This window comes from Macrobrachium rosenbergii, chromosome 16, assembly GCF_040412425.1.
Source record: "Macrobrachium rosenbergii isolate ZJJX-2024 chromosome 16, ASM4041242v1, whole genome shotgun sequence".
NCBI lineage: Eukaryota > Metazoa > Arthropoda > Malacostraca > Decapoda > Palaemonidae > Macrobrachium > Macrobrachium rosenbergii.
In genome coordinates this window covers 51822649-51845630 of record NC_089756.1, presented here as the reverse complement: position 1 = coordinate 51845630, position 22982 = coordinate 51822649, and the positions used below count along the sequence as shown (strand labels likewise).

General features: G+C 39.3%; 1 protein-coding gene across 1 annotated transcript in view; it reads left to right on the top strand.

Annotated features, from left to right (window-relative positions):
* LOC136847435 (nucleolar and spindle-associated protein 1-like) overlaps positions 1-22982 on the top strand; it is a 108065-nt gene that overhangs the window by 34781 nt on the left and 50302 nt on the right. Inside the window, exons 3-6 of the mRNA XM_067119125.1 lie at positions 1047-1098; positions 1260-1600; positions 7110-7203; positions 15347-15482. Of these exons, the coding sequence (XP_066975226.1) occupies positions 1047-1098; positions 1260-1600; positions 7110-7203; positions 15347-15482 (623 nt within the window). The remainder of the gene's footprint in view (positions 1-1046; positions 1099-1259; positions 1601-7109; positions 7204-15346; positions 15483-22982) is intronic.

Here is a 22982-nt window from a genome sequence, read left to right as displayed (position 1 = left end):
CAAGTCTCATAAGAAACCACAACAATTACGTACCTATGGCACATGCATCTCTTTAAGATCACCAGACAGTTGCACATGCCCATGCAGTTTTAACCTTTTCTTATGCATGTCCATGTTATTTCATCTTTTCATATAATTTGATTTAATAATTTGACTGGATATACAGTATTTTTATTTAAGTTTGTAGCAGTCCATTGCATTTTAGAGATATAAGGTATATACTGTAATTAGTGGGTCTGAGATGATTTACAAATTGCTATTATTTGATCCCTCATGGTCCAGCAAAATCACAAATTTGGCAAGACCTTGGAACCAAGGGTATAGGATGGTCAATGGTACAGCATACCTTGGTATGATGCACTGCAGAAGAGTAAGCTTGTGGTCAAAGATTATATTAGGAATTGTCAAATACTTGTACCTTACTCAGAATCACTAAGTGCAATGTTATATATGCTCAGTGAATTACATGATTTTAATTTATATATTTCTTGGTAAAAATATAAGTTTTTCCAATCTAACATTCATAATAACTTGTAAGGATTGTGGTAAATATCCTGCACAAAGTCAAATTTGAATTTTCAATATCCATAATCTGTTTTATTTTTCTAAGTGAACATTAAAAGATCATTAGCAAATTGTTATTGCTGTGAGTGCTAAAATATGCAAGGATATAGAAGAATTTCTTATTAGCAATTTTTGTATATAAACTTTGGTAATCTAGCATGTAAACAGGGAGTTTGGGTTTTTACATCCCTCATGGAGAGAGGATAGAATATTACTGTACATAATTCCACAAAATAATTGGTAATCTAACCAGTCTATCAAGCAAAATTATTGGACTACAGTCTATCAACTGTAGCCTAACAATTTTTGCCTGAATGAAAATTTGCCTCATGTTATAAGTCCCTACTTTCTGATGTGATTCAGTATTGTTCCTTGGTTAGTGGCAAGAAAGCTAGATGTGCTAATACCAGTAATTTTTCTTTATTTTTATATGTGATATAAAATGGATTTGTTCTTATTCTAAAACTTTTATCACTTGTTAGGTCACATCAGTGATACCTGACAGCAAACTTAAGGAAGACAGTGTTGAGCCTGGTAAGTTCAGTTTTTAGTTTTAGTAATTATAGATAAAATGCCTTTGTAGATATGCTGTGCTGAAATTTTGTTATCTTCCAGTGGTGTCATGTTTTCAGTTTTGATTATATCTTATTTGATGTTGATATTCAAGTTTCATACAATTTGACTGGTTATTGCAGAGCCTCCAAACACTGAACAAAAGAACACTCGTAAGCGCAAGGGAACATTTGATGTTGAAGAAAGTTCTGAAAATGTTAGTTCTGATGGGAAGAAGAAAGGTGAGCATCGACGCACAGGGACATACGAAGTTAATGAAGGTGACAAGTTAGGAGATCTTACCTCTGCAGATGTTACTTCCGCACCAAAGCGTCGTAGAACATCCACATTTGAGGTCAATCCAACCAGTGAATCCACTGAAGCAGTTACAAAAAATGCACCAAAGCGTCGTAAAACATCCACATTTGATGTCACCCCTGCTAATGAATCCAGTAATGCTATAAAAAATGCTGATGTTGACAAGGTAAGGGTTTTACATGATGTATTTAATTCATGTCAGTTTTGATAATTTTTAACACAAACAGCATTTAAGAGTGCTTGATTTGATAGTATATGACTAAATTAGGGTGTTTGTATGTTAGATATTGCAGTGCACATTTACATAAATTTGTATGTTGGTATGAAAGGTTTTTTAACATTTGGAAACAGGGCGTCATGTGTTCTGCATTCTGAAAAAGGTTAAGAGAATTATGATGTACCCTAGAGCATCCATCCCCTACCAGAAAAATTACCAAAGAGGCTTTTGCTGTTCAGTATTTTTATTACTTGAAATTTCCTGCTTCATGTGTCTGGGGAGCTCCTAGTTTAGAGACCCACAGGATAATACCACTCACGGTATGCACTGAACAACTGACTGTAAGCCACAGTAAGGGTTTTTTGCAGCATCTCTGGCTCCAGCTGCCATGTTTTCTGTTTTTAACTTATCATTCGTTCCTTTGGTCATTTCCCATCTTTAACTTCATCATTTCAGTGTTTACCTTATTTAAAGCAAATCCTTTGGACCAGTTGTATGAATCAAAAATATGTTGCACAGAAGTATAGTATTATAGAATTTAATAGGTGTGAACAGTACCGTACAGAAAAGATAAAGAAGGGAACGATAGGGAAAAGTAAGGAAAGATGGAAATTGAAAAGAATAGGGCAGTGGACATCAAAGTGAGATTAACAAAAAGATGTACAAGAGTAAATAAGTACTGCTTGAAATATAATGAAAATAAATAAAAACTAAAGCAAGATAATTTAGCCTTGTAGTCATTTGAAAAGTCATGCAAATTGTGCAGCAAGCATGGAACAGGCATAAATATACTTTAACACAAATCCATTTGTTTACCTGAGCCTGTCTGTGTGGTCAGTGCTTCAGGAGACACCCCAAACAATGAAGAATGCATTCCTTTAGTCCTTTGGCCAAATCAGCTCCTATTATTGCTCACTAATGCTTTTTTTTCCATGTACTGTATTTTTGCTTTAATTCTTTGGCCCTTATGCTTATTTCTCTTCTGTCCCTCAAGGTAGATTTTTCTCTGAAGAGTGCGTTATTATTGTAATATATTTGTGGTAACCATAGGTTAAAGGAGATGTGCTGTTGCTCTTGGTAAGCAGTGTAAAAGTTTTATGGCCTCCTTAGAAAGAAAGGAATCTGCATTCATTGTGCAATACTTACCAGAGGCTAGGTTTGCTTGCAGGGTTTAACATGTATAACGTGTAAAGATGGTTTACAGTCACGGTGGCTTCTTTATAGTACTGGAAGGTATAAGTGCTCAGAGCATTCATCTGATGAGGAGGTTTCATCTGCATTTAAGTCATGGAAAATTTTGTCCAAGTGACTGTTGAAGTTCTCATTTTCAGGATTTCTGTTACCTGCTCTAGGCCTTAGATTAGAGGAGATTGTGCTTGGTCTCCTTTTATACCCTCTGAGTGTGACCTGGTGTCTGGAACTTGTTCTAGGCACTTTCTCTCATGATCCACTTAATAAGTTCAAGGTTGGGCCAATAGGTCGTCTACCTCTGCTTTGGTTGATGGCCCACCTTGGTCAGTGGTGGATCCTGTAGTGCCCAAGAATACTCAGAATATGAAATTGCTGCATGTTAAGTTGGAGAAGCACTTCTGAGAGGTCGTGGGCTTCATCTATGAGCATGTGGCATTGGGAAAGACACCATGATTCCTCCTCAGCATTGGGTATCTGCCATTAAGCACACCTGTGGTTTCACCTTAGAGGCTGGTGTGTAGTTTTGATTGCCTTGGTCTCCACTTGCATGGGGCGTACTGAATGATATGGACTCTGATCTCCAGAATGGAGAACTCTCATTCCACTAGTTGCTCTTCCAAGCTTATTCCTTGGCTCTGATGCTTCATCAAGGATACTAGGCTGCAGAGGACACACTGATTTGCCCTCTGCTGATGAACTCATCAGTCTGTGAATTATTAAATTACCTTCCTTAGTAGTGGGTACGTACTGAAAAGACCTCCTTCTCAGCTGCTGGAGGAGACGCCATGGGGTTAGTTGTCATGGCTTCGCTCAAAGTGTCATCATAATTAGACCTCTAGGTCAACATGATGGCAGATTTCAACTTCTGTGTGTTTCAGAGGAGGATAAGACTATTTTGAAGGCTGTCGATGATGGGAAGGAGGACGTTTCCTTTCCTGTTGTGCCAGTTACAGACCTGTAGTTGAACTTGGCCTTGAGATGCTGTAATGCCATTTTTAGGATGTTCTTTAGAGCACTCTCCCTTTTCGGAATGGGTTGGTGCTGGATTCCTTCTTGCATTTTTCAAAGTCTATTAGCCACCATGCAGTTTCCTTCAGATTCCCATTGAGAGTGGCTATGTCATCAACACTGGGCAAAACCTCTTCGAAGGTTTGATGGAGCCAACATTTTTCCCAGTCAAAGGACCAGGAGGATGCCAAGTCTGGCAGTCAGTCTCTCAGGCTACAGGTTGGGGGATGCTTGTCATACCATTTAGCATTATGTCATCAAGAGGCATCTAAGACCTTGGTAGTCTGTGTCCTTTGGGATGGATATAGGCTGACCTTCAAGGACTAATACCTCTCCCACCTCCAAGCAGTTCCTTTCCCAGCCTATTAACAAGAATCATCCAGATTTCTCACCTTATCTGCGAAAGTAAGAACAGTGCTATAGAAAGATGCTGGAAGTCGTCAACAACCATTCTCCAAGCTTTTACAGTGCTTTTTTTTTGACAGAGAAATCGACCAGCAGCTGGAGACTGGTCTTCCTTTGAACAAGTTTGTTTTCTAGACTTTGTTTGCAGGGTAGGCAAGCGGTGAATTGAGACGTCTGTTGAAACGTGGTTCCTGCTGGAGAGATTCTATCCTCACGACACCAAAAACAGAAGATGGCTAATCTCCTAATACACATGCTGCGGACTTACTGATGGTACTGGACATCTGATGTACAGCCCTGCAAGAAAAGTCGCTCTTGCAGAAGTTGCTGGATACCCTCAAGTGTTGAAGTGCAAGCAACTTCACAGACATATTACTTCTGTAGATGGAGGTGCAGAAGCAGAGTGGGTCATAGCAGTACACTGCACTTTGATAAGAAGGTCCATCAAATTAAAATATCACTTGGGTTGTAGACAATAATGTGGGTCATCCTGAGGCCAGGAATGACCAACACTTAATTACTCAACATATCAGACTAAACTGAAGAAAAAGTGTATTATTGAGGTTGTCCCATGGGTGCTGAAAGGCATCAGGCAGTGCATCCTAAGGGTCTGGAATAGGAGGGAAGATCAAGGGAGCTTCCTTTTTAACTGGTTGGTGAATAGGTTGATCACTGGTATTTCCCAAACTTTGAAGAGCCTTTCTGTCATATTCAGAGATAGGTACCTGCTACAGTCCAGTTGCCCAGAATTTATCTGGATGATGACAGCATGGTAAATAACCTGACTTGTGTGCATCTGCCTTACCAGCTGGTAAAGGGAGAGGGACACCATTCCCCCTTGCTTGTTAACATAAGCCACCACAATTGTGTTGTTGCTCATCACTACAACAGCTTTACAGAGTGACCCATCAAATAATCTTGAAATGCTTGCAGTTTAGAAATGCTGCTTCCATTTTGAGAATGTTTATGAGCAAGTGAGAATCATTTCTTGTCCATGCTCCTGAAACAATCAAGCCATTCATTTATGTGCCCCACTCCTTAAAACCTGTGCTCTCTCAAGGTTGGTGTGGTGGGTTCAGCGTCACATAGAATAAGTATCATGAATCATCTTCATCCTTGCCACTATCCTCCTCATAGGGGGTTAGTGCTGTCAGTGCATCTCTGAGGTACACTGCAAGTAGTATTACTAATTGGTGGTTACAGCATCCCTTTGCCCATAGCTGCACCCACTTTTTATCCTCCTACTTTACCACCATTCTCACTTCCTTTCTTCAGTCTTGCTGTCCAGCCTTCTAAACCTGCTCCCTCTGCCATCTCCAATTATGCACCCCACTCTTACTTTAATGTCAAAAAGCCCCACGTTGGGTGCCAAATTATTATGTAGGGTTTTTTTTATTTGGCAATTGGTGCAGGATGATGGGAACAGATTCAGAGGTTAAAGAAAACTCTTTTCACCTATCCTTATTTATTAAACTTAATATTACAGTGGCCTGAAGACCTTCAAACAGAACCTTATCCTAATTTTATTTACATCTGCCACAGTTTAGCAATTATCACCTCTCAATACTTAATCTAACTTATTTCCTACTTACCACTAAAGTTTATCAAAACAGTCTTCCTATACTTAACTTAGCCTAACTTATACTATCAATAGTCAAAATATTATCAACAAATAACCAAACTCTGGCATATAACCCATCCAAGTTCCTTATCTTTCTCAGCACTTCATCTCAGAATAATCCAAGATAACCACGAAAGTCAACACACAATTTTGGGGATCACTACGGAGTTTATTGCAGTCATGACATCCAAGCTGAGGGCAGAAATTACTTTGGAATTTCTTCATGCAGTCTTTTTCTACACAAAAGCCCTTCTCTCCTTCCAAACGAGAATCTGAGATCTTATTCGTAATAAAATTAGCCTACAGATATTTAAGCACTTTCTCTAACCCCGATCCCATTTAGGACAGTCACTTTCTTAAGTAACTGACATGAAAACTTCACACTAAGGCACTTGAAAATGGTTCGGTCTCACCAACTGTTCAACTGCTTTGGTAGTTGCCAATGCCAATTTCCTCTTCTAGATAAAGCCTTTTCCGGTTCAGGTGAAGGGAAGCCAATTACTCTACCCTATCACACTCAAGCAAACTGCAAATAAAAAAAAAAAAACATGGAAACATACATCAGACATTCATAACAAAAACACAAAATAAACATACTGTAATAAAAAACATCACAACAACAAAAACGAAACAATCAATTCACACAAATCATCTTTCATCTTACAAACCCAAACTTAGCCTACCACATGGTGAACTCCAGTCAGTTCAGAGACTCACTCAGATTCCTCCCTCCAACAAGTGAGTCTTCCTAATGTAAAGGACAGAGGGTTTGTATATCGTGTAGGAACAAATCACAGATTTTTAAAGGAAAATTTGTATTTTTCCTAAGTATACAAACCTGAGGTCCTTTACATTACATTTCATGCCCACCTCATGCCACCTCTCATTCTGATGCCTGGGCTGAAAGGCAAATTGTAATGTTTATATCCGGGCGGGACCCCCGCTTACCAGACGGTACTTAACTGCCTAGCCACCTTGTCTGAAAGTTTAATGGCCGTTTCCAGCTTCGCTGAAAGTAATTCCTAATGGAAAAGACCTCAGGTTGTATAGTTAGGAAAAATACAAATTACTTTAAAAATTTGTGATTTTATGTAAGTACATTATGTTTTGGATATTTATATTTTGTTTACATTAAAGTATAATGTTCATTCAGCTTTTGCTTGTTTCTAGATCTGACTTTTGTGCTCTTATAATGTTGTAAATTGAGTATTTTTACTTCATTTCCCACTACAGGTTCAAGAAAATAGCAGTCAGCTGGAGGCCTTAAGGAATAATATCTCAAATGATGGGCAGGTTTCTGTAAATTCCCCATCATTGTCACAGAGTGGTAAGTATGATTTTCATTGTCAAGATGAGCTCACAGGTAGGTACTATTTAACAGTGTGCCTTGTAAAGCATACTGTAGACAGTATAATTTTCATTGTCAAGATGACCTTACAGGTAGGTACTATTTAACAGTGTGCCTTGTGAAGCATACTGAAGACAGTATTAACAGTACTTTGCAATGTCCCTTTCAGCTCCCAGCTACCTCACTTTTAGCCTTTTACTGTTTGTTCATTCCATTTGGTTTTTTCACCCAGCTGTTCAACTTTTTCAGCTTTACATTTCTCCAATTATCACCTCTCCTAACCCCTTATTAACTGACAAAGCATGTTAATTTACAGGCAGTCCCTGGTTATCGGCAGCCTCGGTTACCGGTGATCCGGTTCTACGGCGCTTGTCTAGCGATGACGATAACCAGATTTTCGTCGCTGATAACCAGTTATCGGCGCTGATAACCGGTTATTGGTGCTGATCGCCTCTTATTGGTGGCACTGATCACCGGTTATCGGCGCTGCTAAACAGGGATCAGTGCTATTATCGCCGATTTTCGGTTAGTGGTGATTTTTGGTTGTCGTCACGCCATCGGAAATGGAACCTCACCGATAACCGGGGACTGCCTGTATATGGTTTGAAGTGCTCTTAGAACATGAAAGATGGTAAGGTTAGATGGCTTGACTTCTCACTTGTTCGAGTAGCTGATGTGGTAGAGTGAGGTCTAAAAGTTATGTTAGGTTTTGCCCTCTGTGTTGGACACAATCTTGATGGACTGTTTGTCCTTGAAAATATGGAGTCAAATATATATTCAGGAGATTTTCGTAGGGGAGATATTTGTTGGAAAACAGCAATATTATTCTTAACCCAGGTAGGAGGGAGGGAGTCCATGCTGAACAAAAATTTTTTTAATACTATCTGTATTGAGTAAAATTTTAAACAATGATTAACTACCTTTGGTAAGGAATATGGCTAAAGGTAACATCCATAACAAATTAAAGGCTCAGTTGTTCTTATGAGAATGCAAACCATCACCTCTTATGTAGGAGTATTTCTGATGTGAACTAGAAACTGTTGTTTGGTAACAAGGTGGTAAACTTACTTTTTTCAGCAGTGTCAAGATGATTCTGTTTTCTAAGCTGTCACAGTTCTTGGCTTTTTTTTTTTTATTATTATGCCTGCATGATTTGTTGAATTTGTTCCAATTTGCAAGATTTCTAAAAAATCATTATTAATGATACAGTACATACCTAAATAGAAGAGGAATTAACAATTAAGTTAATATTAACAAAAAAAGAGCTAGATCTGCATAGTTTGGAACATTTTGGTTTACTTCCTTCCAATATTTGTAATTTTCAAAAGCTATTGTGCAACTTTTGTGTATTACCCATTCCTGTATTGTGTTTCTCAGAATTCTTCACTTAAGAAAGCCATAAAGATCTATGATCAGAATAATTGTCCATGTATAGAACATGGGTCTGTCAGTAGTAAAGACAGAGGCAATAGGCTGAGTAACACTGTCCAACAATGTCGATATCATTAAAAAATGCTATATCTGATTATTTTGTGTTTATTAATGTAACTTTATATTCTGATATTTAACATATATTTTTGTACTGGATTGACTTACATTATACTGTATTGCATAAATAGTCTGCTTAACATTGAAATGAACAGTATTAAGTTTAAATTACTCATTGTCAGTTAGCCATTGTATAATTAAAAGGATGTCAGTAATTTTTGAATTGCCACTTTTGCATTCATTTTATAGGAACATTGATATGAATGCATTCCCTTTTTATATATATAGTATAGTAATATTTAATAAGAATAGTGTACAGCATCTGTATATACAGGTTATTTGTCATTAAAAAGGCTTGAAATTTAATAAGTTGAGGTACCATTGGATATAAACTTGTATAGAGGAGTTGGTGGTATTTTTTTCCCTGCACTCCTGCTCTCTCCCTTTCGGAGTTTTCTTTTTGGGCTTATCCTCTGGGATTTTCCATGAGTTTTCCTTTCTGTATGGGAAAAGGTACAAAGCAGGGTTAGACATGCAAGTAATGGTCATGTTCATTTCAGCATCTGCCATGTCTAGTGTGCTTACAAGATTATTCTACCAAGTATGCAATATGGTTTTTATTTTTCCTGACTTGGGTGTATCCTGTAAGTCTTGAAATTCAATAAGTTGAGGTACCATTGGATATAAACTTGTATAGAGGAGTTGGTGGTATTCTTTCCTCTGCACTCCTGCTCTTTCCCTTTGGTTTTCTTTGTGGGCTTATCCTTTGGGATTTTCCATGAGTTTTCCTTTCTATAAAAAAGATGCAGGTCTTTTCTCCCTTCTTTCGGACCAATTACTGGGAAAAGCTGTCAGTCATGAAGTTTATAATTAACCTGCAGTGAGACTCTGTAGAGGGTGCAAGTTGGCTCCCTCTGTGTTGGCTGATCTCAACAGAGGCACCCCTGTGCTTGTGGTTATGTCTCCAGTTGCTACATTTGTTCATGCAGCCCCCTCGTCATAGAGGCTTCCAAGAGATTAGGAGAGGATATATGAAAGGGCTTAGTGGTTGTATATATATATATATACACACACATACACAGTGAACCCCCGTATCCTCGGGGGATGCGCACGACACAACCCCTAGAACCCACGAATACTTGAGCCCATCTAAAAACACTTAGAAGTGCCTATTTTAATAGTTCATACACACACAAAAAAAAACTAAAAATGCTTATACAGGTATTATCCTACTCATGATGGGGTTAGGTTCCAAAAAAAACCCGTTGTTTGTTGGAAAAAACATATCTCTAATATAGCCTAGCCTACACGAGGGTATTCAATACCATGTATACACATTATGGTAGCCTACCCTACACTGTAAAGTATACTCTATACATACACAGTATAGTAATTATTAACCCTCTAACGCCGAGCCTCTATTTACAAAAACGTCTCCCAGTATGCCGGTATGCTCGGGAGTTAGCGCCAAGAGGAAAAAAGTTTTTAAAAAAAAAATCACAGCACGCTTAGTTTTTAAGATTAAGAGTTCATTTTTGGCTCCTTTTTTTTGTCATTGCATAAAGTTTAGTATGCAACCATCAGAAATGAAAAAAAATATTATCATATATAAATATTGAAATATATGACAGCGCCAAAAGAATTTTCATATATAATTTTATACAAATCGCGCTGTGAGCAAAACGGTTAAAGGTAACGCGTTATTTTCTTTTTCTTTGTATTGTACACTAAATTGCGATGATTTTGGTATATAAAAAATTGTAAAACGATCAAAGCAACACAGAGAAAATATTATCACAAAATGATGCATGAATTAAACGCGCGGACGTAAAAATGTTTTTTAAAAAATTCACCATAAATCGAAATATTGTGCTAGAGACTTCCCGTTTGTTGAAAAATGAAGGTAATTGATTGGATATTACTAGACTGTAAGTGTTTTAGCTTACAATTGCACTTTTCAACCATTTCGGTCGAGTTAAAGTTGACAAAGTCGAATTTTTTCTATTTATCGTGATTTATATGAAAATATTTCAAAACTGATAATAGCTACAACCATGAGTTATTTTCTGTTGTATTCTACATGAAATTGCGCACATTTTCATGTTTATGTAACGACTAATATAACACGGTGCAAACATTACGACAACGTGACGAAAGAATTTCTGAGATGTTCGGCAGAGTTACCGCACGGACGTAAGGAAAATGTTTTTTTCAAAAATTCACCATAAATCGAAATACTGTGCTAGAGACTTCCAGTGTATTGCAAAATGAAGGTAAATGATTGAATATTACTAGAATGTAAGAGTTTTAGCTTACAATTGCGTTTTACGACCATTTCGGTCGAGTTAAAGTTGACCGAAGGTTGAAATTTTGGCAGTTATCGTGATTTATGTGAAAATATTTCAAAACTGGTAAAAGCTACAACCATGAGTTATTTTTTGCTGTATTCTACATGAAATTGCACACATTTTCATATATAAAAGTTTATGTAACGACTAATGTAAAACGATGCAAACATTACGACAACGTGACGAAAGAATTTCTGAGATGTTCGGCCGAGTTACCGCGTGCAGACGTAAGGAAAAAGTTTTTTTTTTTTTTTCAGAAATTCACCATAAATCGAAATATTGTGCTAGAGACTTCCAGTTTGTTGCAAAATGAAGGTACATGATTGAATATTACTAGAATGTAAGAGTTTTAGCTTATAATTGCGTTTTTTTACCATTTTGGTCGAGTTAAAGTTGACCGAAGGTTGAAATTTTGGCAGTTATTGTGATTTATATGAAAATATTTCAAAACTGATAAAAGCTAGAACCATGAGTTATTTTCTGTTGTATTCTACATGAAATTGCGCACATTTCCATATATAAAACTTTATGTAACGACTAACATAAAACAGTGCAAACATTACAACAACGTGATGAAAGAATTTCTGAAATTTTCGGCCGAGTTACCGCGCGGACGTAAGAAAAAAGTTTTTTTCAAAAATTCACCATAAATCGAAATATTGTGCTAGAGAATTCCATTTTGTTGCAAAATGAAGGTAAATGATTGAATATTACTGGAATGTAAGAGTTTTAGCTTACAATTGCGTTTTTCGACCATTTCGGTCGAAATCAAAGTTGACCGGGTTGAAATTTTTGTAGTCGACGTATGGTACGCCCACTCGCACCCAACAGACAATTTTAGTCGACATATGATACGCCCAGTCGGCGTTTAAGGGTTATTATCAGTTAATTCTGGAGGTTCATGCAGTGACTTATGATAATTCAGTACAAAGAGAAATTGAATAACAAACAAGAATTAGCTTAGCCTACACTATGGTATATCACATGCATATACGGTAGGGTAGCCTATATTGTACTGTACTCTATATTCACATATCGTATTATACAAACATCAACATAATGAATATGCATCTTTTCCATGGATCTTTTAAAATGTTATGCCTTAATTCACTGTATCCAATAATATTGTGTATATTCTTATATTGCTTTTGTATTATAAATTGCTATCATGGCGATGAATGTTTTGGTTTGGAAATCATTTATGCGGTGTTTATTTCGAGGTGTTTAACACAGTTCAGAGCACTTTTCTTGGTTCTAGTTAGCGTAAATGAATCTCTCGATACTTTATTTATATGGGTCAAGGTTATTTTTCATTACACTTTACGGAGTGTTTTTAAGTTGAAATATAACTTAAATACGTCTCGTTGTGAAATTAATATGGCAGTTTTTTCGTTAATAAATGACGTTGGCCGTTTTGGGGCGTTTGTTTTGTGTATAAAAAAAACCAAGATTCCGTTCGCTATTATTACTTGATTTCATCATAGTACAAGCTTTATGTATTTATCGTTTATCGGCATAAAAATAGCAGTAATGTGTTCTTTCAAGCCAGTAGTGTTGATTATAATACTTTCTCTCCAATTTTAATTACGGTCAAATTTCATCCATTGCCGATGCACGATAATTTATAGTCATTAGCAGCTTGAACATTGTTTTCTCAGCTTCAGCTACAACTTGCAGCATAGATTCAACAGTACAGTATATTTCCTTGCCAATCTTTTATCCATACCAAATAAGGGTATAATGTAAAAATATATCAGTCCTATTCTACTTAACTTCGTTTGTACTATAACCCACGGTAATTGTGTATTACTGTACGATGGTTGAAATACAAGCAAAAGGGCTGTTGTTATCCGATTCGGTGATAAAGAAAACAACAGTTTCTCGTTTGGTTGTTTATGGCTGTACGCATTTACGCAGGAGTATAATGTTACTAACAATACTTTTATCATTCTCTGTTACTTTTTTACTAGAAGATGGGATAAAGAGTTGGAGGAAAAGAAGGTAGTCTATTGTAATTTGGTCTCTCTCGCTGCCTGATTGTACGCTGCTGCCTGGGCCCGCGGAAAATTTTTAAAATATTTTCTAAATATTGTCGTATCGGTACTAATTGCGTACCCCATTGCAAAATCGAAATATTGTAAGGTGAACTATCGTAACTTGAGCACTACCTGAGTATTTTAATCGTTTTTATCACAAAAAGTGCATTTAGTCATGAAAATGAAATGAAAGTACAGTAAATAGTGGATATTTCTCAGGGAAAAATACTGTGAATGGGCAGATTTTCAGCGAATAATGTGTATATGTTCCATAGAGAAATCCGCGAATAGGTGAGCCTGTGAATCGTGAGACCACGAATAAGGGGGTTTACTATATATATATATATATATATATATATATATATATATATATATATATATATATACAGTGGTACCTCGGTTTCCGACGCTTAATCCGTTCTAGAAGGAATGTCGAGATTCGATTTTGTCGAATTCGAATCAATTTCACCATAAGAAATAACTGAAAATGGATTAATCCGTTCCTGACCACCAGTCACTACTCCAACCTTGTCTTTTTATACAAAACACTACACACATTACAATTAAATAAGTTCAGAGTTAAATAACTTACCTTATTAGAAGTCTTCTTACAGTTTTAAATGCATACTGTATCAAAAAATTGGCCTACCAGTGGTAGACCTAGCACTGCAGGCTAGGCTAGGCAGCCCATATGCACTCCAGAATGTACTGTAACGGGTACGCATAAAAAACTGTTGTTAATGATAAATACAATGAAAAACAAGCCTGGTCATTACATTAAATTAATAAAACAATATTAAAAATAAGCCAATGTACTGTAGAGTCTGTTATAAAAATTAAGAAAAACGCCTTAAGTTACGCCAGCATCGGCAGCTTGTGGCAAGCGCGAATGTAAACAGACCAGAGCGCCGTCCTGGTGGCATATCGCGTACTACTGTAATTACATAAACATTGTGTACATTCAGGATTGTATTAATTTATGGTAAATTCCATTCAGAGTCTACTGTAAGTGCTTTTAAATGTGCGTTGGAAGAACGCCACCAACAACGCCAACTAGCGGCAGCGTTACCGAAACACTTTTGTTTACAAACATCATATGTTTCGTCGACGGGTCGGATCGCGTCGGGTCGGATTCCTGTTTGTTGTTCGGGAACCGCGCAAAGTTTACTCGGCATTTCGTGGTCGAACCGATTTTGTCGAAGTTTCGTACGGGTCGGAGACCGGGTTCCACTGTATATAATATATATATATATATATGTATGTGTGTGTGCCCCCTTTTACCTGTTCTCTCATGCTCCTCCTGTGCTTGTGGCAACGGTAGAACAGCATGCATTTTTCACCTTACAGTAACTCAAACCCAATGCACTGGACAGTACTACAGTACTGTATACAACATAAACCGTGTAGTAAGTAACTTTTTATGACCATTACCCATATAATAGTTTATGGTGCTGTATAGCATCATTCTGTCTTTTGGCAACCATTCAGAACATTATTATTAAAAATAAGTTGTGTGCAAATAAAAAATAAGCTATACAGTAAAGCTTATAGTTTTTTTGCTTAACTTTAAAACTTTAGTAATGTACAAATTATACTATATATTGCCCTTTATTATGAAACACAGAATAAACAAACTTTTTGTTTAAAAATAATGTGCCATTACTTGGTAAGGCACAACTGCATATGGTGTACATAAAGTGAAACAACGCAGCGTTGCTCTATATACTGTAATGAATTTTATTCATATTGTGCTCTATACAGTACGTTCAACCTGCTGGTAGGTATGGTAATATTAAACAGTAACCCTCCATCATTCACTCGTCCACTGTCTGCACAACACCCTTGATTGTAACTTTTTCAATGTAATCATATATATGTGCAGTACATACATGAAGTCACTTTTAACTATTCTGCTTTATGTCTCTAAGATGTAGGAGTAAAATGTCAGAGAGCATTAGGGATACAAATGAGGGCAGTATATGATAAATGAGTTTGTACTGAAACAAGAATATACTTTGTGAGATTTGTTGCTAGGAGCTGTTTCCATTGTACACAGAGCAGGGAGCAGGCTTGGAACCAACTACTGTATCTTTATATACTGGGGACTAACTGTGTACTTTTAGACATCCCTACAAAATGGAATTTTATTTTTATCATTTACCTTGTTTGTGCATCCTGATTTATGTTATAGTGAGGAATGTATGCCTGATGCAAGATAATATCAAGTGCTGTATTTTCTTCTTTTTTTAGGATCTTTACCAAAGCTCAACTTGAGATCCAGATCAATTCTTATTAAATCTAAGACCAAAGAATCTACAGTGTCCAACACTGTGGAAGAAGACAAGTTAGATCCTGTTCCTGCAAGTGAGACTCCAGAATCATTGAGGTAAGAGTGAACATTTGAATTGTTTAAATGCTGATTAATTTGGTAAAATTTACACAGGACACTGTATAAATTTTGTAACTAAATTATTAGAGGCATTGCACTTTACCTCCAGGTGACTATTTAACTACTAAGGTTCATGGAAGGCATAATGGGTTTAAATGGGTGTACCTAAATTGGTCCTCTGGTTATTTATTGTTAGTTGTATATAGTTGTTTGTAATTATTATTATTAGAAGTTGTATATCTTATTTGTAATTTTAATAATCATTACTATTGTCTTATATATTAACTGTTTATAAGTTCCAGCCATGTTATCCAAAGCATTTCCTTGCAAGAGTGAAGACATGTTTTGACCCAAAAGCACCAGTATTTGTAGCAGTTTGATTTTAGCCACTATAATTCAGTTTTTATTTAAAAGACAAACAGAAACTAAAGATCATATAAACCCACTAGCTTGAAAACATTCTTTTCTGTATCTGTCAAATTTTAGGTGAAACAAGTCATTAGCATACTAGACAAGCCATCACAGAATAGAATGCTTAAATGTGTAAAAAGGAAAACAGTCAAGAGAAGTAGTGAAATTCAGATGAAAATAACCAATCTATACTACACAAAGCAACAAACAAATAAAAATTAATATATTTTTAGATACCCAGTAGGTTGAAAAATAATTCTGAAAAATTAATATGGGTGAATATGGTGCTTTCAAATGGTATAAAGACCCTTTGCATTAATGCTATTGCAGCAGTATAATAACTAATTATGCTTTGTGTAGCATCAGTGTTATCATCTCTGCAAATAAAGGAAGCCATACAAACAATACTTGTCTTTCTGGCAACGTAAGGTGATTTTTTTTTTTTTTTTTTTTTTTTGCAAGAGCTGCATAAAAGCCAGCTATGAGTGGAAATATTTTATATGCTCAAAATTATGGGGTTCAGTCTTACTTGATAAAGTCACAGCATTGAGAGAAATAGACAGTACTTTTGGCTTTAGGATATTATAATTAGAAGCAAAATAGATTGCCTAAGTGAAATGAGTGCTCACTACAAAGTGAGTTGACCTGCTTCATGAAACCTTGAAAGTGCAAGAAAGAAGGAAAGTTAGGAGGAAGAAGCTGCCTTCATTTACTACACTTTTGAACAGTATCTGCTGCTGCGACTATAAGCCCCATTAAAAAACAGCAATATATATGAGTCACAGCTCTTTAGGTAGAACTGTGAGAAGGTAAGGGCCATCTCCACATACCTATCCTTAGGATGACTGTTTAAAATATGCATGAAGGCCACAGAGGAGGATATTGCTCAAACCTTGTGGCTTTAATTTGGAATTGTGTCAGACTCGTGGATGATCCTAAATATGGCCTGGAAATGACTTGCCAGAACAGTAACATTTTTTCTTTAGAGTGGGTCCTTTTTCACTCCTGTATTCAGAAACAGCCTGGAAGAGGAGGGTTGTGACCTCTTAATTCCGTGAAGGTAGGGTCTCATGGCTGTCACAGGTCGTAGTTGGGAGTCACTTTCCAATGCTGGAGATAGCAGTGAAATGATGAAAGGGATAGATGTGACATGAATTAACAAAAGAAAAGCCATAAGCATCTTTTAGCATTCCCATCTATGCCCCAACTCAGTTGTATTTGAGAGAGAGGTGATGGCTGACAGAGACAGCTTCTTCAGATCTAGGTAAGATGAAAAAGCCCACTGTCAAGGGAATAGGGACTGAATGTAGAAGAATTCTCTTGTATGAAACAGGAAACATTCCCCATTCTTTCTGTTAAAGTTGTCGGAGTAGTGATAACAGCAATTGTTGCCTCTGCAAAACCTTACTCTGATTGTACACTGGAAAATCTTGATGCATTCTGCTGGAGGGGTGTCCAACCTGTTATAGAACCTGTGCAGGTGGCAGCAACTTTAGGATGTCTACAATCTGTGCCAGCAGGCCTGAGAATCTCTCCTTTTGCCACAGGGTGCCCCTAAGAATCATGCAGCCATAGCTTGCGATCCTGAATTTCACAAGAAACAGATGGATGAGCCTGATGGGGTAAAATTAGACTAACAAGCCATCCCACACTTGGATAATTGTTTGTAGCCAAAGTCATTGGGTCAATCTACAGGGAGCAGTACAGGAGCATCTTGTAGTTTAGTGGGGTTCTGAATAGTCTACCCTTGTGGGATCCCACTAGTTCTACAATATCTTGCAGACTTCTGCGCTGAGGGAAGGGAGGATCTGGTGTTTCCAGTTGAGGAAGTTGGTGGTGGTGTGTTGAGAGCCTGGGATGAACCTTGAAATGAGAGTGATGTGACTCTGCCTAAGTGAAGATCTCTATGGCCCCCTTGATTCTTTAGGTAGCCTAGGGTAATCATGTTATTGGTTATCACTCAGACATTTTACTTTTAATGAAGTCATGAATACTTGGAGGCTAACATTTATTTGACTTCTCTGCTCCTTTACTGTCCACAGGACTGAAGGTCTGAAGTGTGGTGTCCCCACCCTTTATTCATGGTGTCCATGAACAAGAGGACTTCTGGGTCTCCCAGAACGAGGTGGATGCCCTGTCTCAGATTCAGTTTTTCTCTACACCTATGGCTGTCCTCATTACCTCCTTGAGCTAGAGAGATTGAACTGGAATCTGCTGAAGAGACAGCTTCTCCAGGGATACCATAATGCGTATCAAGATTTATCACTTTGCCATCTGAGTTGTGCCCTTCAAGAACTGCTAGAGATTGGAGTTAAGCCAGTGACTCTTGTCCTCCATGGGCCTCAGCTCTCCTCTAGGGTATTGGTGATCATACTCTGATAGTATATTGTCGGTGTTGAAAGAACAGAGACAACATTCCCAATTTGATGTGGAGTCCCAGGCAGTAGCAAAAAGCCAGCAAGGTTACCAAGCACTCTGTTACTGTCCAGCAAGGATAGGCTTGGATGAGTCAGTCGTCAGGGTACTGTCAAAGGCTTATGCCCATCCTGCAAGCCTCAGCTGCTATAGAAGCGTGAAGATTTAGAATGCTGTTATTAATCCAGAGCATAGGGCCCTAAATGGGTACACCTTACCTAACCAGCCTAAGCAAAGGTATTTCCTGGAGGCTGGATGGTTGATATGTGGAATTAGGCCCATGTGGTCCAGGAATGTCAAGAAGTCACCTTTTCAATTGGAGGTCATCTCTGAGTCTACTGTCTCTTATCTTGAAGGGTTGGAGACTCAGGACCGTGTTGAGGCATGTTGCATTCTGTCACCAATCTCCAACCTCCTGGAGCTTTTAGAACTGCAAACAGTTGACTCTAGAAGCCTGATATTTTTGGTTGAACATCCTTGTTAGCTCCTTTCATCAACATTTATTGGACCACCTCATCCAAAGCTTTGAACTTTTCTGAGCTTTGTGCTTAAGATTTAAGCTACCAGTAATGGGGAAAATGACAGGAATGTTTCCAGGGAAAGGAGGTAACAACCCTATTGCAGAACCCGCAGTGTCCAGGGTTTGATCCTTATGGAGTGTCAGGTCCTGCAAACCCCCACCCACTCCACACTATTGGAAGGATTTGAGAGGATGAATGATCCCAGAGCCTCCTAAAGCTATGTGTGTGGGATGCAAATTACTGGCAGTGGGGAACGGTGGCAGGATTGTCCACCAAAAAGGAGGCACTAACCCTTTCACAGGACCTCAGACAACTGGGGTTTGGTCTCACTGGACTGTCAGGTCTTCTACTTATACTGCAAGACCCCCTGGAGAAAGCAGGATGACTGGTCTGATGTCTTGGTGGCCCCTCTTGCTGGAGACTTTATGGCAGTTACAGATTCTTGGCTGGAGAGTAAGGCCATCTCAACTTCTATTGGATCACCTTCTGAAGAATTCTCAGAATTTTTGAAGTGATAAGCTTCCTGGACTGGTCAGTGGGGGCACTAGCCCATAAGATCAAGAATTGCTCTTCACTACCTGAGGAGGTCATAGCAGATTAGCTGAATGTTCTGTCATGCACGGATAAGGGCATCAGGGATGGCTGTCAAGAGTTAGCCTTTCTATGTGATGGGAGTACTGAAGAAGAGAGAGCTCTAGTGCTTGTTCACCACGAAGAGCGTCACGGCTTCTCAGAAGTCTGCTCTTTTGCACTCTCCTCTTGATCGCCAGCACCTCTTCTCTCAGTCTACAGTCAGCGACATTTTTTCAGAGCTTCAGAAGAAAAGTGCGCAGGACCTTTTATCCCTTTCATTTAGATGTCCCAGGGATCCTTTGTCTGCAAATACCAGGACTATTTTTCCTCTTCAGCCACTGCCCTTTTGGGGTAGCAGAACCAGAACCCCAGTCAAGACCGAGGATGAACCTGTGATTCTCAACTTCACCCTTTAAGAAGCCCTCCTCCAATCTCGCTGCTCAGAAGGGAGGATCCTTTCTTCCATGTGCCAGTAGGAGCCAGGCTCCTCCATTACTGGGAGAGGTGGAGCGTAATAGGAGTGGAGGAGTGGATTGTGTCAGTGCTGATACAGGGCTACTCCATCACATTCAGGGAGAAGGCCCCTATTAGTCAACATGCCCATCACGTTGACTGCCTACTCAGTAGGGTCCAAGAGGTTTTTGGCCCTCTACAATGAAGTTTCAGCCCTCCTTGAGAAGAAAGCCATCGAGGAAGTCAAAGAGGTCAGGTTGGACGGTTTTTACAACCGTCTCTTCGTAGTCCCCAAGGCATCGGGGAGATGGAAGCCAGTACTGGACGTAAGCGTCTTGAATTTCTTTGTCAAAAGACAAAATTCAAGATGGAAACAAGTCACTCTCTCTGGATGACAGCCATAGACATGCAGGATGCCTATTTCCACATTCATGTATACCCGCAGTCCAGGAAATACCCAAGATTTGTGTTTCGCAGCAGAGTGTACCAGTTTTGGGCCTTATGCATCAGCCTTTCAACCGCTTGCAAGTTTTCACCCGAGTCCTTGCTCCGCTCTCCAAGTGGCTACCTCTGATGGGGATAAACATCTCCCTCTTTTTAGACGATTGGCTCCTTCAATTGCCATCGAAGGAGAGGTGCATAGAGGAGCTTCTGAAGACTTCGATTAGCACAAGAGTTAGGCCTGCTAATCAGCTTCCAGAAGTCCCAGCTGGTTCCATCACAGACAATTCTCTATTTGGGGATGATGATAAACTCTCAGTTTTCAGGTTTTTCTGTCCCTCAAAAGAATTCAGTCATGCCTGAAGAAAGTCAATGAATTCCTCGCCCGTCAAACCTGCTCGGCGAACCAATGGATGAGCCTTCTTGGTACCTTAGCCTCCAAGGAGCGATTTGTTTCCCTAGGAAGGCTCCATATGAGAACTCTTCAGTTTTATCTGCGGGCCAGCTGGGACAGGAAAGCTCATCCAGACACATTCGTCTTTCCAATCTCGCAAGAAATAAAGGAGGATTTCCTGTGGTGGAAGTCAGAAGGCAGGCTGTCAGAAGGGAAGTCCCTTCCATTGAACCCCAACCTAGATTTCTATAAACATGTCGGATCTTGGGGGTGGGTGTGGATTGCTTCTAGGCACCCAAGAAGTGTCAGGAACTTGGTCCCAGGAGCAGATTCACTGGCATATCAACCTCAAGGAGCTGACAGCAATTTGGCCGGGCCTTCAGCATTTTGCTCCGATAGTCCATAATCAAATAATGACCGTACACTCAGACAACACTATGGCCCTGATGTATATAAAGAAGCAAGGGGGGACTCGTTTGTTCTCTCTTTGTGAAGCAGCAAGAACTCTCCTTTTATGGGCAGACCACAACTGTTCCAAGTTGGTGACTTGGTTCATCCAGGGCAAGCTCAGTGGCCTTGCAGACGGGTTGAGCTGTCGCAGTCATGTGCTCCCCACAGAATGGACTCTTCATCTGCAGGTGTGTGAGGATCTGTGGAAGCTGTGAGGGAGACCCCTTATAGATCTGTTTGCGACGTCCAAGAATCATTGTCTACCAGTATTTTGTTCACCAGTACCAGACCCTCTAGCATGGGCGAAGGACGCCATGCTACAAGACCGGTCGAACAAAGATCTCTATGCCTTTCCACCATTCTGCAGGACATGGGAAGTCCTCAACAAGTTCCGCAACCACACAAACGTCACGATGACTCTAGTGGCCCCATTCTGGCCGCGGCAGGAAAGGTTTCCGGATCTCCTCAGGCTGCTAACAGACTTCCTGAGGTTGTTACCACAGAGATCAAGTCTGCTCAGACGGCCTCACTTCAGATGGTTCCACGAAGGATTGTCCACTCTGGCCCTGACAGGGTTCAGACTGCCAGGAAACTCCTCAGACAGAAGGGGTTTACAAGAGCAGCTTCAGAGGCAATTACGAAGTGTAGACGTCCCTTCTTCCAACAAAGTCTATCAGGCCAAGTGGACAATCTTTAGAGCCTGGTATAGAAGACATGACATCTCGTCTTCTGAGACATCTGTAGCAGACATTGCTGACTTTCTCCTGCACTTGAAGACATCTAGAGGCCTTTCCTCCTCTACGCTCAAAGGATAAAGAGCACTGCTGAATTCATTGTTTCAGCACAGAGGAGTAGACCTCTCAGCTAATCACGACCTGTCCGACCTTATAAAATCCTTTGATACCTCCAGATCCAAGGGGCAAGAGGCCGTCTCTTGGAGTTTGGACGTAGTTTTGAAGTGGCTCTCAGGACCCCTCTTCGAGCCTCAGCGTTCTGCTTTGCTATGAGATCTCACCAGGAAGACCCTCTTTCTTGTATCATTAGCAGCTGCCAAAAGGGTCAGTGAGGTGCATGCTTTTGACAGAGAGTTGGATTTTGCCAAGGTGATGCCATATGTTCATTCACCCTGGACTTTTTAGCCAAAAATGAAGACCCAGCCAATCCCTGGCCTCGTTCCTTCACTATTAAAAGCCTGATGGAAATACTGGGCCCAGATGAGGAGGAGAGAGTTCTGTGCCCAGTGAGAGCACTGAGGTACTACTTGCACAGAATGGAGAAGATTTGAGGTCCTATGAGTAATTTATGGTGCTCGGGTAGAAATATGTCTCGTTCCCCGTCAAAAAATGCCTTGTTATTCTTCTTGAAGGATCTGTTCTCTGAACCCCATTCTCAGATTGGAGAAGAGGCTTTAATGTCTGTCAGAGCTAAGGCTCATGAGATCAGAGCAGTCTCTATCATCAATTCTTCAAGCGACTTACTGGACGAGTAAGTCTATCTTCACTAGCCATTACCTTCGTGAAACCACTTTTGACAATTGTACTACTTTAGGGCAGTGTTCCGTGGCTTGCATGGTGTTGGGGGAGGAAGCGTAGGAAGCTTTTCTTCCTTCCTTTTCTCTTCGCCTTGAACTTAGGTGTTGAGTCATAGGGGGAGCCTGGGGGTACTGTGTACCTGGAGACCCACCAGTCTTATTTTTTAATATTTTTTAATGGGAGGGTGCTGTTTTTATATTTTATGGTGTAGGTGATTTTTTTGTTTTTTGTTTCTGGTCGTTGGTTTTTGTCAGTAATGTGCCAAGGCCAGGGGCAACTGGCTACTTGTATACTATGTTAGTCACTG